The 15,940-nt window shown below is 54.2% G+C and overlaps 1 protein-coding gene across 6 annotated transcripts in view; it reads right to left on the bottom strand.

Annotated features, from left to right (window-relative positions):
• Positions 1-15,940, bottom strand: part of AK8 (adenylate kinase 8) — a 126,452-nt gene that overhangs the window by 57,765 nt on the left and 52,747 nt on the right. For all 6 annotated transcript variants that reach the window (XM_032635083.1, XM_032635077.1, XM_032635080.1 and 3 more), the window contains one exon: positions 14,437-14,526. In XM_032635083.1, coding sequence (XP_032490974.1) covers positions 14,437-14,526 — 90 coding nt within the window. The remainder of the gene's footprint in view (positions 1-14,436; positions 14,527-15,940) is intronic.

Genomic DNA, 15,940 nt, shown 5'->3' with positions numbered 1-15,940 from the left:
ACCCCAGAAGCGGCTCCACTTTGGGGGGACCTGAGGGCTGGACGGAGCCCTAGCCCTTCTGTCACTCCGCTCTGGGCCCTGGAAGCACTGCCCAGGAGCCTGGCATCTGCACGGATCTGCCTTCCTGGGCAATCCCGGGGAAGCTGCTCAGACCCGCACACCAGGCCGTTACCCTCTCTGCGTCTCAATCAAGGTTGAACGTTGGTAACTGGGGCTCCTGGGGCCTGGGAGACAGAGGCTGCGAGGCCACGGAGGTTCGCTGGTCCCCTCCCCCTCCAGCACGGACAGCTCTGGGCAACACCAGGGGTCCCCTCGCAGGGACGGGCTGTGCTACCCCATTGGAGGCTGGGAGACACTGCTGGCGGCGAAAACAAATGACAGACCCCTCTGGATACCGCCTCGGGGGCCCTCCCGGACACAGACACGGCACGCGGGCCCAGGGGTGAAGGGTAAGGCGGGAAGACCCTGCCTTAAGTGCATTTCCCGGCCGAACCCCTGCAACTCCTGTATCAGGTTTTCCGCTCTGTGCCTTCGTTTGGCTGCCGCCTTTTTTCCCCCTGTAGGCCATCCGCTCACTTTCCCAACCCCACATCGTCTGACCAGCCGGCTCAGCAAAAATGCAGCCTTTTCAGAGCAGATCTCGCCGCCCTGTTCTGCTGGAAGTTGAAAGTCCCCTTGATAACGCTGTCCATCGTCCTTCATCCCCCTCTCGGAGAGAGAGGTTTGCAGCGTAGTCTCAAGTCTTTCTCCACTGAGTCAGGTGCCTCAGGCTTGATTTCTGGGCTTGACAGTTAACATCTTACCCTGCGTAGAAGCTACTGCCAAGGGCTACCTCTCCGGAATGTCCTGTCAACCCTAAATTTAGCAAAGTGCAAGATATGAATATCCCATTATTTCATAAAGGCCATGTCACGTGGTTTCGGGTGTTTTTTTTTTTTTTTTTTTTTTTTCTGAAAATCTTCCATAAAAGATGGCAGTCCTCACATTGACCTCGAGGTTATTAAAATCTCAATCCACGTATTCCCTGCCGGCCAGCTGTGCTCGAGGGGTGGACGGGGAGCCTCGGTCACAGGCGAGAGGTTCCCAGGTCCCCCACCAACCCCACCCAGGACACCTGGCCCACCCTTGGTCTTGAAGGGGAGGCGTTCCTGTTCAAAGGCCTGGGCCCCAGGTCAAAGCCCCCGCCTGCATATCAATCCTACGGCTCAGACGGAAGAAAGTACCCCCCTGAGTCAGGCCACCATGAGGTGACTGGACAGGACTCTTCTTCCCAGGCTGCAGGCGTAACATCCTCGGTCAAGTCCAGCTCAGAAGGCCAGCGGCACTGGTTAGCGAGGGCCCCGAGAGGACAGCTAAGCCAGCTCATGATCTGTCCAGTGGAAACCAGAGCCGAGGGCAGAAGGGACTCTCTCGGAGCCCTTCCCCCGACCCCTTCCTGCCGCCTGTGGTCCGAGCCTCTGCCTCCCTGACCCGGGGCTCGGCTGCTGGGGGAGGGGCCCGAGGGGCACCGAGGTTGCTGGCGCTGGCCCTGAACGGCTAAGACGGAAAGTGGAGAAAAGGAAAGAGCTCCCTCAGCCGGTGCTTCAAGGTAAAAAGACCCAAGGTTGACTGACGCACCCAGAACAAGCCATTTAACCCTCCCACCACACCCGGGCAGATCAGAAAACGCTGAGGACCTCACCACACACCCTACACACTCCCGACACACACACTCAGAAACCCACCGACACACTACACACACCCAGGCACTCACCTATAATACCCCTACACACCCCTACAGGACACGCACGTTACACACCTGCTACACGCGTACCTGCACCCTACACACGCTATCCCCCCTTGCGCAACACACACGCTCCACACCCCACACCCTTCTCCACACAATACGCGCTTACCCCCTCCCCTACACACACACACACACACACACACACACGTGGACGCACACACACACATACACACACACGCAGCCTGTAACTGCCCCTGCAACGTCTTTCCCTCTTCAAGGCCCCATTTGAAACCAAGCAAAGGGGACACTTGGCATCTGTCGGGGGCTGTGGGATACTCAGCATTTTCCCCTCCCCCCCCCTTCCCAACATCCCGGCGCAGCCCCGGACCCCGCCCCCTCCTGATCAGGCCCAGTGGGAGAGTCTTGGAAAGGAACCCAGCTGCGGAGGAGAAAGAAGGGTTGCTTTCGTTTCTGTTTTTCATTTCCATCTCATGCATACTGATGCTCCAAGGAAATGGGGCTCCCATTCCCCCCACACATCTGTCTCTTCCCCACATTGCTGGGGGCTTGACCCAGGACCTGGGTTGGGCTCTTCCGGGCCCCGACTTACTATCACCGTAATTCAGTGAAAGCTAAACTCCACCATTTCGGGGAGACCGTTAGCCTTCGGATGACACTGATTCCTGGCAGCTGAGGCCTGCAAGCCCTCCTTTCTGCTGTAACCAGGAATCGGGAGTGTCTTAGAAGGACCTGCAGCGCCACAGTGCCGGGACCTCGGGCCAGGCTTTCCATTAGCGACGCTCTTTGTTTATTATTTACTGCCACCTGCTGGTCAACCATGGATCCTGCGCCCCAAGTGAGCACTTAAAATGATAAGCAGAACATTTCTAAAACCCGTACAGCAGATGACAAGGAGAAACCAGCTTGTTCGAATTGGTTGTACCCCACAATTCTTTGGGGGGAGCAAGCCCCTGGGAGAGCTTGCCTCCTTCGAAAACTCAAGTCACTTCCCCCGGCCAAGTGCCTGCCTTGACCAGCCAGTGTTTCCCAGGCACAAGATGTCTTTTAAGACTTCTTTAGGTTCCAAAAGTCTGTATCCTAATATCTCTATTACTTAACAACAACATTCAAATCTGCTTGGCAGACAATGGTGCCAGGAAATAACGATTTTGAAAAAATAATTTAAAAGTTTTGGGGACTTCCCTGGTGGTCCAGTGGTTAAGACTCCACACTCTCAATGCAGGGGGCCTAGGTTTGATCCCTGGTCAGGGAACTAGATCCCAAATGCTGCAACTAAGGCTCGGTGCGGCCAAATAAATAAATAAACAGATTTTTTTTTTATTTCTTTTGGCGGTACGCGGGCCTCTCACTGTTGTGGCCTCTCCCATTGTGGAGCACAGGCTCCGGACGCGCAGGCTCAGCGGCCATGGCTCACGGGCCCAGCCGCTCCGCGGCATGTGGGATCTTCCCGGACCGGGGCACGAACCCGTGTCCCCTGCATCGGCAGGCGGACCCCCAACCACTGCACCACCAGGGAAGCCCAACAGATTTTTAAAAAATAAATAAATAAAATAAAAGTTTTATTTCCCGCCACAATTAGCAAATGGGTTTCAACAGGAAGTTTTCTTCTTAGAGTTGCCGACAATTTTTTAATATTGGCTTTTTTTCCAAGTCCAGAACAGTACATTAGGCCTGGGACTCTGACCAACCAGGAGGCTGGTCTGTGCTCCTCATCCCTCGGTGAGCGGCTGCCCGCTTTCTATCACTCCCCTCTCTGCCACGTCTACCGGGGCCAAAAGCAAAGTTAAGATTGAGGTGCCGACACTGCTGACCCATTCACAGCGGAGAGGCGGCTCTCCAGCAGTGGGCCCTTGGGCTTCTCTTGCTAATGAGGTTTTAGATGAGAAAAAAAAAAGACCATTTAAAAACATTCTTCTGGGGTGGGGTGGTGGTGGTGGGATGAACTGGGAGATTGGAATTGACATATATACACTCATATGTATGAAACAGAGAACTAATAAGAACCTGCTGTATAAAAGATAAAATGAAATTCAAAAACAAAACCATTCTTCTGTAAATAAATGGGCTTCACTTAGCAAATTAATAAGACTTTTAATAAAAATGCTCACTTAGACACACTGTGTATAATGATTTGGTAATTAGTTAATCTTAAAACGCAGCTTTACATCTTTCAGTGGAAAGTGAGAAGAGGCCAGCAGTCCAGATGGGGACCGGACTGTTGTAAAGCGCAGAGTATTAACATTAACGGTACACTGCGGATCAAAGGGTTTAAGGGGCACGGTTTTCCTTCCATTTTAACGAAGTCGGGGCTCAGAACCAGTTACTTCCGCCCACATCTCAAGGGCAGCGAGAATGCCGTTGCCCACATGACCTGCGAGGAGAAAATCAGCGACTACTGGGAAACCAGGAAACAACCACAAGCCCCGTATTCTGGGGTCAAAAAGATGCGATGGCATATTTACTTAACAAGCATGTGTGCCATAGTGCTTACTATTAGCTCAGCTCTGTTCTGAGCATGTATTTTCTCTGATACAAGTATTGATTCATGTAATCTTCATAACAACCCCATTTTACGGATTAGGAAACTGAGGCAGAGAGAGGGGAAGTAACTTGCCCAGGGCCACACACTAATAGGTCGTGGAGCCCAGAATTAAACCCAGGCCATCAGGCTCTGAGGCCACCTGCTCCACCTCTGCCCTCTGCCTGCCTTTCAGGGGAAGAAACGGCATGAATTCTGCCCTCCATTCTGCATTTCGTTTGCAGCGTGCCCTTGGGTGAGTGACTTTACCTCCCAGCTGGGGTTTCTTCCTCTTTAAAAGAGAACTGGACTCTCAGTTCTCTGAGCTCCCTGAAAGCCCCTACGTGGCACGTCTGAAGTCAGGCCACCCCCAGCTCTGAGGACCCATGAGGCCATCTGGGTTCAGCCTCACCGAGTCATGGGATGCAGCCAATCCTGAACCAAACCAGAACGTTCAATGCAAGCTTTCCCTAGGGTGGCAGATTAGAGGTGGCCATTCCTACCACTGAGAGGGGACTCTAGCCCCCCCACCCCCACCCCCACCCCCGCCTTGAATCTGGGCTAGTCTTATTGACTAGCTTGATGGAAGTTCATTCCGGAACTTCTGAGGCTGGCTCAGCAGAAGACATAGCTTACCGCATCCACCACCCCATCCACCACTGCCGCCCTGGGCCTCCTTGGGATGCTTGTTCTGGGGGAAGCTAGGACCACATAAGGGGGGCTGATCAACCCAAGGCCGCCATGCTGGGAGGAAGCCCAAGCTAGCCGTGTGGAGAGGCTGTACGGAGAGAGGTCTGACCAGCGCCATATGGTCCAAGCATCTCACTCCAGGCCCCAGCAGATGCAACAGGGAGATGGGGATGAAGAATCCTGCCCCAGCAGATGCAATAGGGTGAAGAACCAAGGAACCAGGTTGACACCAGAACCGAGAACAACATGTAGGGCCCCAGAGGAGCCAGCCCAGTTGCCTCTAGCTGTTCAAGCCATGCCAAGTAAGGCCCAAGGCAGTGCGGGGTGGAGCCGTCCCTGCCACACCCTGCCTGAAATCCTAGTGCACGAAATGAGGAGCATAAGGAAACGGATGTCCTTTTATGCTGTCACATTGCAGGGTGGCTGCAACAGATAACTGAGCCCCAGACGTGGAGCAGACTGGGCTTCTGCCAGTTCCTGGTGACCATATAGGGACCAGGCACCCAAAGCTGACATTAGTCACAGGAAGAGAATACGCTACCCAGAAAATCCACATTTGAAACAACCGTCTACCGAACAATCTTGCTGCTGCTACCGTGAGTTCTCCTACAATTACGACAATGAAAATACCGTAACTACTAATAGTAATACTAGTAAGTATCCAGTAAGTGGCCTATCGCGTGCCATGCCCAGTGCTAAACACTTTACAGACACATTTTCATTTAGATACCTAACAAGCCATGACTTTGATACTGTGAAAAGCTCACCCTTGCAGATGAGGAAACCGTAGTTGTGAGCGGTCGGGTGACTTGCCCAAGGTCACGCAGCTGGGCAGTGGCAGAAACTGGGCTGGAATCAAGTGGTGATTGCACAGCCCAAACCTGCAGCCGCTCCCCTGACTGTCGAGGAGTGAGCGTCGCTGGCCGCCTGTCTAGAAACCCGTCAGGCTGCCTGCTGCCTTCTATCGCCTGTTCTCCCTTTGTTCCTTTGAGACAAACGGGGTCTCACCTACACAGAAATGCAGGCAGCAGAGGGGAGCTTCTGGGCCCCCAACGCCACAGGGCGTGCCTGCCTGCTCTTGCCGCCCCACACTGCCCCAGGGCACGTGCTGGGCGCTCAGCTGTGAAATCGTTGGTTCACCCACGAACAGTAGCTGAGCTCCTGGTATGAGCCACGCTGGCCATGGGGACTTGGGGGCAGACAGAGCAGAGCAGAAGCAGAAGCATGCAGCGGGAGGTGCTGGGAGGGGTCCCAGATGAGGTCTTTCTTACCTCCCGGTAACCTAACCGTGACCCAGTGGAGAGAGGGTGGTGAGATCAGAGTTCTAGCAGCCAAGGTCACAGCTCCGGTAAATGGAGGTCTGAGGTGAGAGGTGAGGAAGAGGGAGGTGTCTCTCCTCGCCCCCTCCCCTGGGTCCCAGAGCAGGCCCCAGGGAGGAGGCGTGGGAGGGAAGGGCACAGGCACTTCCCTATACGCTCTGTACTCTCCCTCACCTCTCGCTTCCTGCGTCTCTCTGCCCCAACCCCCCCTCCCTTCATTCTACTTCTCGCTCAGGGCAAAGCTGGAGGGCATGGGCCCCCGCACTCCCCTCCCCGGCCGATCACAGCTGTGCCACGTTCCCCATGGGGAAGCTGCAGCGCTGCCTTCTAGCTGACAAACCCCAGCAGGTCTCCAGGGACGTGGCGACCATCCGACGTGTAGGGGCCGCAGAAGGTCACCGAGGGCAGCCTCCCCTCCACACCTCAGGCCTCACTCACAGCCCGAGGAGAAAGCCGGTGTCAGCTCCCCCTCCGGGGCATTCTGAGAGGGGAAGGGGCTTCGAGCTGCACCTGCCTGGGGGGGGTCGTGAGGGGCTGGCCAGACGGTTGCGCGGGGAGACCTCCTAGCTGGAGGAGAAGGCTGGGCCTTGGGGCCTGGCCTGTCGAAGACGATTTCACAGCTGAGTGGCTTGGAAACCACCAGGGCTGCCCGTGGAGGGGAAATGCTTCCAGAAGCTTTGGTCGGAGTGAGAAGGACACCCTGCACCTCTGGGCTCCCCTTCTGTTTTGTGATCTGCACGTCTGACACACAGCAAGCCCCCGATGAACATTCAGCCCAACAAAAACAGCTGAGGTGCCCCTCTTTGGTGACACGGCAACAGTAGACAGGCCCCACTCTTGAGGGGAGAGAGACGTTTCATTGACCAGACGCACGAGTGAACTGAGAGCCCCTCGCTGCCTCAGTTTCCCCGCCGCTCTGGCCACTGAACAAACAGCTTTGCAACCTTTTGGCCACAGACTTTGGGCTGATGCCCCAGCAAAGCATCATTTTAATAATGACGCTTTTGCAAATCAAAGTCTAGTTTTTACAGACTAAGAGCTGGTCCCCCTAGGGGCGCAAACCTGTTGATAAAGCTTTCTACGGCCGTCCTCATCACAGGCCTCTGGCCCTCACAACGCACCCCGACTTTGAGACCCACTGCTTCTGCTGGGCCGTCTCAGCAGGAAGACTCCTACCTAGTTTCCAGAAGGAAACCTTTGTAGTAGTCCCAGCGGAAAACTCAAAAGTTTGACTGGAAAAAAGGAGCTACTTCAAAAGCATTGTCAGACCGCGAGGTGAGGGTGCCTTCAAAATGCATCAATTACAGGGGTGTCCATTCATCAACCGATAGGCAGCCCGACAGTGGGGCTCTGGATGGGGGCACCAAGGGGACGTGTGGGGACACATCCGCGGGAGGTGCAGTGCGTAAAATACACGCTGGATAAAAGAGTAAATTAATGTGTTTATTACTGCTTGGAGTGTGTGCGTGTGCGCGCGCGTGTGTGCGGAAAAATGAAAGAAAAATGTAGAGTTTTTTCAATAATAAAAAGGGAGTTGCGCTGCGGGGCCCCTAAAGCTTGTGAAAAATTAAACTCGATGGATTCAAACTGTCCTATTTCCACTTCAAAAGAGAAGAGGCACTGAGCTCTTCCCAAGTTATCTTCAAACGCCCAGCACCCTAGAAAGTTTCTTTAAAAAAATAAAGGCTCCTGTTCCCCCAAGCACTGTACCGGTTACTGTACCCACTGTCTCTCCCTCTTCTAATTATACCCCTGTGAGTCTATTAATCAACTGGTAAATTATTTAGAGAGTCATGCGCTGTCTTCAGCTGGTACAAACACACCACATGCAAAGACTTGCTGGAAACGGGCTGGGGTCCCTCGGGGTCTCCCCTCTGCAGTAAGACAGCTTGCAGCTCACCAAGGCCGCACTGTCAAAAAACAAGAAATAGCGTTCCGCGTACCTCCTCGGATGGGAAGATTTACTTTGTCTTTCAACTCAGCCACTCTTTGCAAGGTTTTAACAAAGGAGAAAAGCTGATGTATTGTCGAATCTTTGGTGTGCATTTAGTGATGAGAATATTAATTCCCCCTAAAAAAAAAAAAAAAAGGCAGCACTTCGGCTGAGCTCTGATCCGTGCCTCCTGGGATGTGGACTCGTGGAAGGCTCTCGAAAACGCTCATAATCATGCCAATTTGGGGCTGGTTTGGCTTGTCTGTGCTCCGATGGCTGCGTTGGCTGTGGTGAGGTCTCATTACCAGAAAGGGTGCAAATTAGAGTCTGGAATCTCCCTCAAATCTCCCACCTCCTCTCAGGTTCTATTAGGCCATGAGGGACCTTCTCCAGATAGAAATATTTCAGAGACACGGGGTATACGGGAGGGGGCACAGGTAACACTTGGTAATGATCTGTCTTCCGCATTACCTTTTCTACACACCAGGACTTGCGCTTTCAGGGGAAAGTTATTACGCCAATTAAATAGCTGTTTTCTCAGCTGAAAGTCAGTATATGTGTGGCATGTGCACCAAGGAGTTTGGGCCTTTTTAAATTGGATCACTCTAGCTGTTGGAGTGCTGGCAGGGGCTGGCCACAGAGGTAAAGTGACTTAGGAGCTCCCTGTAACTTGGCCAGTGAGCCAGGTTGGCAGGTGCTGGGGTGCACAGTTCTCCCTTCCGCTCCTGGAGAGACAGGAGATGGGAGAAGCTAGGGTCTAACCTGAAAACCCCACCCCGGGGACACGCCCTCGCCGGCGGTCCCCCAACCTGACAATCCCAGCACGTTCGGAGCGCAGTGGGGACGGATCTAGACAAGCACCTCACACACTTAGAGCAAAGACTTAAACCAACGAGGACAAAATATGCCTTTGGCTGTTTTAATATCTCCCCTGGGTCACCGGGCTCCAGAGAAAGCACAAGCAATGTTCGAGAATGAAAACAATGCCCAGAGCCCGGGTAGAAGGCAGCCCTGCTGAACCAAAGAGACGGTGGTGCACCACTAATTAGACCCAGCAATCTGGAACGAGGTTACACCTACTGCCAACAGCCACGGGACCGTAAGTTATGGCCGAAATTCCCAGGAGAAGGACTGAAAATAAAGCAACGCGGACTTCTTTCTGATGGGGTGAGTTAAGGCCCATGAGAAGGGTTGGTTTTTGTACTAAGTGAAACTTGGGAAATGAGAAATGCCGATGGGCAGAGACGGGGGCCGCCTTCCTCGGGAAGCTCCGCAGGCTGAGGGTTAAGGAATGTCACCTTCCAGAAGGCCCTTTGGTAGGAATGAAGCCCAGAGAAGGCTCAGGGCACATCATTCGGAGGTGGTGGCCACTGTGACCCACCGGTGATCGAAGCACAGAACTGAGCTCTAGCTGCGCCTTTGCCCGATTTGGGGGAGAAAACAAGAACGACTGCACGCGTGGCCCTGGTGCTCACTGGCCATAGCGCTCACCAGCACCGACCGTGGGACTTTAAATGGCATACGAGCAGCTGAGAAGTTATTTTTCCAAAGGCCCAGAAGAGTTTTTACGTGTTCTGCACCCACATAAAAGCGACGGGAGCTCCCGGGCCGTCAAGCCTGCATGACGTGCGGCCTGGCCCTGCGGGTCGTGGGCGGGCCCCGCTCCGTGGCTGCCGGGGAGGTGGCCACGCGGGGAGCGCCGCACGGAGCGCAGCTCAAGTTGGAACGAGTTTAGGAGGTCAGACCTATGTATCTCAAACTCCGGAGCTCGGAATAAGCATCTCCCCACAGCATCCAGAGAGGCCGCCAAAAGCCCAGGATCAAGAGACTTAGGACGAGCTAAGCCGGGGCCCTGGAGTCCTCTGCCCGGTACATGTGGAAAGATGGGAAAGCAACAGTTATTAATTTTGCTGCTGATTTGAAAGGAGGAGGTGTTGGCAGCACCTGTGAGGACAAAAAAGAACGTAACGGAGCCTGCAGAGGTCACGGCTGGGACATCACATCGTGAGGCCCCGCAGGGGGGAAATGAGAGGAAGTGGCTCCCTGGGGGAAAGATGGCATCTGGATCTCTTCTCTGAGCTGCTGGCGGCGGCAGGGACCTTGAGGGTGGCCGGGATGCACTGTGATGACCATGCTGCCCGTCGCTGGGGCTTGCAGCTCCGAGGCACGTGGAGAGAGAGGGCAGGGATCCCGGAGAGAGATGGGCAGCGGATGAGGCCGAGTCAGCCGGCGGCCAGGAGCTCAGGGCAGAGTCCCCCGTGGAGGAGGTCCAGCCCCTGGAAAGGCACTGCCTGCCTTCAGCGGTGGGGGGGGGGGGGGGGGGGGGGGGACGAGGGGGGCAGCTTCTACACTAGGTTGGCTGCAGGGCAGGATGTTCCGGCAGTGACATCCGCCAGCTCCGAGGTACTGGGGCTCTGCCCCCGGGGGATGAGGCCGCTATGTCCTTATAAGAATCTCTGCCCCTTTAGATGAGCTCCCTGAACCTTGTAGGATTTCTGGAACCTTCTGGATTTCACGTGCAAACCACTGGCAGGGGCTTCCCAGGAATGCTGCTGACACCCAGCAGAGATGTCCGACACACGCCCAGGGTTCTGAGAAGGGAACTCTGCGTTGCCTCGATGGTCCCACAAGGCGGAGAGGCAGCCGTGTCTCCTTCTCCCAGAAAATTCTGTCAACGGGCTGAAAGCGTTCGGGGCCATGCCTCGCTGCTCATGAGGATTCGGGAGGAACCTTCTGATCCAGGGCAGTGCTGGGAGGATGTGCTGCCTCCACCCCGCCTCACTCTTGCCTGGAAAGGAGAACCACTCGTCCGATGGGCCTTGTCCCTCCAGCTGGCGGGCCCTTGCCCCTGGTGTAGAGAGATTCCCTTCCCACTTAAGCCCCTACTTGGGGCTCTTCCTGGGGAGCCTGGGCTGTTCTCCCCATCCTCACTGTCGGGGTGTGGCCGTTTATTGTAAGGTGTCACCCTTGCATCCCAACTGGCTTGTCCCCAGGCCTGGACTTGGGGGGCGGGGGTCATGTTAGGAAGCCCAGCTGTGCCCTCAGATCCCGGCCACGTTCTCCATCCGACGCTCCCAGCAGACCCTGGGTCTGTCTCCTACTGGCTTCAGAACTCAGGTGTGATGTGGTTGATTCCCACCCCCAGATCTGCACCTGCACCTGAGACCCCAATGCCAGATACCAGCGATGCTGGCTTCCAGAAGCTGTCAGCCGCTGTCATGAGAGGTGGCCACGCAGAGCTTCCAGGTTCAGTCTGACCTCGTTTTCAGACCCGACTTCAGTGGAGAATCATTTAAATTTTGGTCCTGTTTCCGCTGGTGGTGATGCGGGCGGCCAGACCCGGGTGGTTCCCGAGCTCGTCCTACCAGCCGAGCACTTTGGTTCCCCCGGCAGCGTTTCCACAGCCCACTAATGAGACCCTGTCAGTGGTGATGAATGTAAATGCATTCTTTGTTATCCCTGTGAGATCAGGATTAGTGAAATGACAGAATTTATTGCTTCTGTTAGGAAGATATGATATTGGTGGTTGTTGTGTCTTGCATTCTGTAGGAAGTGCAAAAGTATAGAGCTACATTGTCTAAGTAAAGAGAAGGTCGCAGAGGGAAAAATTTAGCACAAAGCGCTGAAGATCGAAGCTACCAGGGTCTCGCTCACTTTATAGGAAGTTGGGAATTTTGCACCGTCTCCTAGGTATACACCAAAAAAAAAGAGAAAAAAACAAAACAAGACCCCTAAACAACTCTGCCTCTTGCCCACCAGTGAAAAGGCTCCTTGGGTTTATTTTCAGGGGTCAGAGAGAGAGAGAGATTGGAAGATGCTGCACTACTGACTTGGAAGACGGAGAAAGGGGCCTCTAGATGCTGGAAAAAGCAAAGGAAACAGATTCTCCCCAAGGGATTCCTCGGGAAGGAGTGCAGTCCTGCCAACACGTGATTTTAGGACTCCTGACCTCCAGGACTGTAAGATAATAAATCTGTGTTGTTTTAAACCACTAAGTTTGTTTCAGCCACGACAGAAAACAAATAACTTGGCAATACCCAGAGACGGCAAAGCCGTGGAGGGCTCGAGCGTTCCGTGCACGGCTGGGAGGGGGATACCTTACTTCGGTGCCACGAGTCACACCCGCTCATGGGTCCCAGGCGTCAACTCATCCTAAGATGATTAGGGGCGTCTGCAAACCTGTGCTGGTACAAGAGGACGCATCATAGCACTGTCGAAGGAGTGCAAATTTGGAAACCACCTGAATATGCACTTCCCGTAACTTTTTATGTCGAAAAAAAATTCAAAAGTACGGGAAAGTTGCAAGTTGTCAAGGAATTTCTGCATCCCCTCGTCAGAGATTTACCCACTGTCAACAGTGCCTCATCTGCTTGGTCATCGTCTCTTTCTGAACCACAGAATGCTTTCTCGTGGAGAATTAAACAGATTACCCTCCAGTCTGTGCAACGGAATACCACGCATCAACGTTGACAATGACATAAATCTATTAACTTGTTATCCTATTCACTCATTTATGCAACAGATGTTCTTCGGGGTGTTCATCACCTCCCCCCGCCCCCCGCCCCAGTAAAGGGGAAGCTGGCCTCGCTGGAGGGCAAGTGTGCTTGAGGGGGTGCCAGGCCCCCGTCCCTGCTTGCTGCTCCCACCCCTGGGCGCACACACCCCAGCCTGTCCTCACGGCAACCCTGCAACCCGGGGTTTCTGTCTCCATCTCGCCACTGGGAGGCCTGGGCTGCGTGGCCGGGGTGGAGGGCAGCGGGATCTGAAGCGGACAGGGAAGCACCAAAGCTGGCACTGGCTTTCACTGGCGCCCAGGGCTCCTGTTCACACGTCATCCTATTCACCACCCCGGTGACTCAGGAATGAACAGACTCGCCTGCCCAGATCATGGTGTCTCACCACGCAGATCACTGTGCCTGAGGGATCCCACGCTGCCTCGCCCGAACTTCACCCTGGAGACCAGAACACCTCAAGGAGGGCCTTGGGAGGGCCAGGGCGGGACATCCTTCCTGGGGAGCTCTCTGGGCTGAGGTCAGGAGCAAGCGGCCTGTCCACCGCCTCCTAGTCACAGCTTACTCCATCCGGAAAACGGTAGGAGAAGGGGAGGGCACCCTCACGACACGCGCGCTGCCCATCGCAACGGCCCCTCCTCTCCGGGTCGGTTTTCTTCACAGCAAGTACCTGTCCACATCAGACTCGACAACGAGCCTGTACTGACTGCACAGAGGAGCTACAGCCCTTTACATAAGAGTGGAAGAGGTGGGTGTGGGAAACGCACTGCCCGGGGACGAGCCCAGACGTGAACCGGCTCTGAGGTCCTCAGTACCTCGGTCCCTTCTCTGCGGCTCCTCTGTGGACTCAGGAGACTGGAGAGAGTGGTCTCAGTGGTGCCCTTCCTGGGGGTCAGATCTGGGGGATGCTTTCAGAGCATAGGTCACAGAGGGGTCTGGAAAGATGATCTGGTCCAGCCTCCCCTGAGGACCAATGGCTGGTCAGTCCTCCCTATCTGCAAAGCTCTCTGAACCTTCTAGCTTCTGACTACTGATTAAACTGGAATCTTGCCCGATGGTATTTTTCTGTACACCAATTAATGAGGTGGGCGGCACTATGGCCTCTCCCGGCTCCCAGGTTTTTGTTTTGTTTTGTTTTATAAATTTATTTTATTTATTTATTTTTGGCTGCGTTGGGGCTTCGTTGCTGCATGCGGACTTTCTCTAGTGGCGGCAGCTGGGGGCTACTCTTCGTTGTGGAGCACGGGCTCTAGGCACGCGGGCTCAGTAGTTGTGGCTCGCGGGCTCTAGAGCGCAGGCTCAGTAGTTGTGGCGCACAGGCTTAGTCGCTCCGTGGTATGTGGGATCTTCCCGGACCAGGGCTCGAACCCGTGTCCCCTTAGTTGGCAGGTGGATTCTTAACCACTGCGCCACCAGGGAAGTCCCCCCTGCTCCCAGTTTTAAGCGTTATCAGTTATGGAAAGCAAGCATTCTTGAGGAACAGGAACATTCCACACCACCAGTGAAATGCATCACGTCCACAGACCCCTCCCCCTCACTTGGAAGCCAAGGGGACCAACCAGGGAACAAAACCAGAGCCTTTGCCTGCCGGAAAGCCCAATTTCCATTCCCTGGTTCTTTTCCCCAGTTTGGGCCCCCACGTGCCCAGCAAGCCTCACACAGAGGAATCTCTCTTCAGAGCCTAGAAGGTCGTGGCAGTCACGGCAATTGTGGCCTACCTGCGGTCTCCTTTTCGAAAAAGGGCCGGATCATCTCGCCGTACTTGGACTTGTCTGCCACAGCCTCTTTGAGCAGTTGCCCACAGCAGACTAGAGGAGAGAGGAACAGAAAAACGCCCGTTAAATTTTAAATAGAAGGAAGAATGAGAAAAAAAAGAACCACCCCCACCCCCAGTGCTGCCTGCTGCGGGGGGAAAAAAAAACGTCATTGAAAAAAATATAAAAGGGTTCTTCTGAGTGTGGGTCTGTGTCCAAGTGAAAGTAAGTATCAAAAAGGAATAAAAAAGAAGCCAAGGAGGAAGATGCGGAATGAAAAAGAATGCATTTGGCAAAGAACATATTAAAAATGGACGGTGTGGAGAAGACGTAACAAGGAATGTCACCACCAGAGAAGGCCCCGCGGGGCCTCGGCGACACCCAGGATTGCTGGCCCCAGCCCCGGAGGGTGTTGAGAGCGAACGTTCTGGCGGAGAACCGCGTGGACCTGCGTGACATCCATGTTCACGCTGTTATCACGCAGGGGAGGGTGGGGACGCTTCTTGTTTCCATAGCCCCCTGGGATGACGGCTCCAAAGACGTCATCAGTTTGTATCACAGAGGGACACACAGGTGCCTTCCTGTCACAAGCACCACTGTGTCTCTAGACCCCAGGCGGGGCCAACACACAGGGCGTGTCAGTTAACTAGTGTGGAAGGAATTAACACAGCTGCCCTCTCCTTGGCTATGAGAACCGCAACAGCCAAAGCCAGAAGGTTCCGGCCATGTTTTCATGAGTTGGTAATTGCACAGTCTTACTTTTCTTAACTTTAAAGCTAAGGACTTTACTTCCTGCCTTAAAGAAACCGAAACCCATCCTAAAATTAACTGCATAAAGTGAATGTTTAAGACAGTGACCACCACCAAAGACGTATTCTTCCGTAATGACGTGTTAATTCACTGTGTGATGGCAGTGATCGTATCCAGAGTGGCTGGCAGCTTCGCTCACTAAGGGAAATGTATGGACTAATAAAGGCTGTCAGCTACTGGGACCTCTAGCTACGCCGAGCACGATGCTGGGCTTGCTTTGTATTGTCCAGTCCTCACAACAAACGGTTGCTTTGTAGATAAGGAAACTGAGAACTGAAGACGCTGTACGTACCGTTCTAGGTCACGGAGCCAGTAAGTGGCGGAGCTGGGATTCACACCCAGGTGCGTGTGACATCAAACCTAGGCTTAGCTTCCAGTTCAGGACAGGAGGGATTCACCTTCTGTCATAAAAAGCCATAAAGCTTAACAAAATATAAGAGGCAACTCTTTTCAGGCACTGGACAAGACAGGCATAGGCTGTGATCCTTGAGAGATGGGATACACACAAAGTGAGACCCTCGCTCGCCCTGGATTTCGACCTATGGGCACTTTCCAAACCATGGCTCGGGAGGAGTGGAACCCAAACACAGCAGCAGGAAACAAGGATTGGAGTTTGGGACCCTGAGGCAGCTGGACCACGTGGGACAGAATAATGGAG

The sequence above is a fragment of the Phocoena sinus genome, chromosome 6 (assembly GCF_008692025.1).
Source record: "Phocoena sinus isolate mPhoSin1 chromosome 6, mPhoSin1.pri, whole genome shotgun sequence".
NCBI lineage: Eukaryota > Metazoa > Chordata > Mammalia > Artiodactyla > Phocoenidae > Phocoena > Phocoena sinus.
This window is presented reverse-complemented; position numbering and strand designations above follow the sequence as displayed.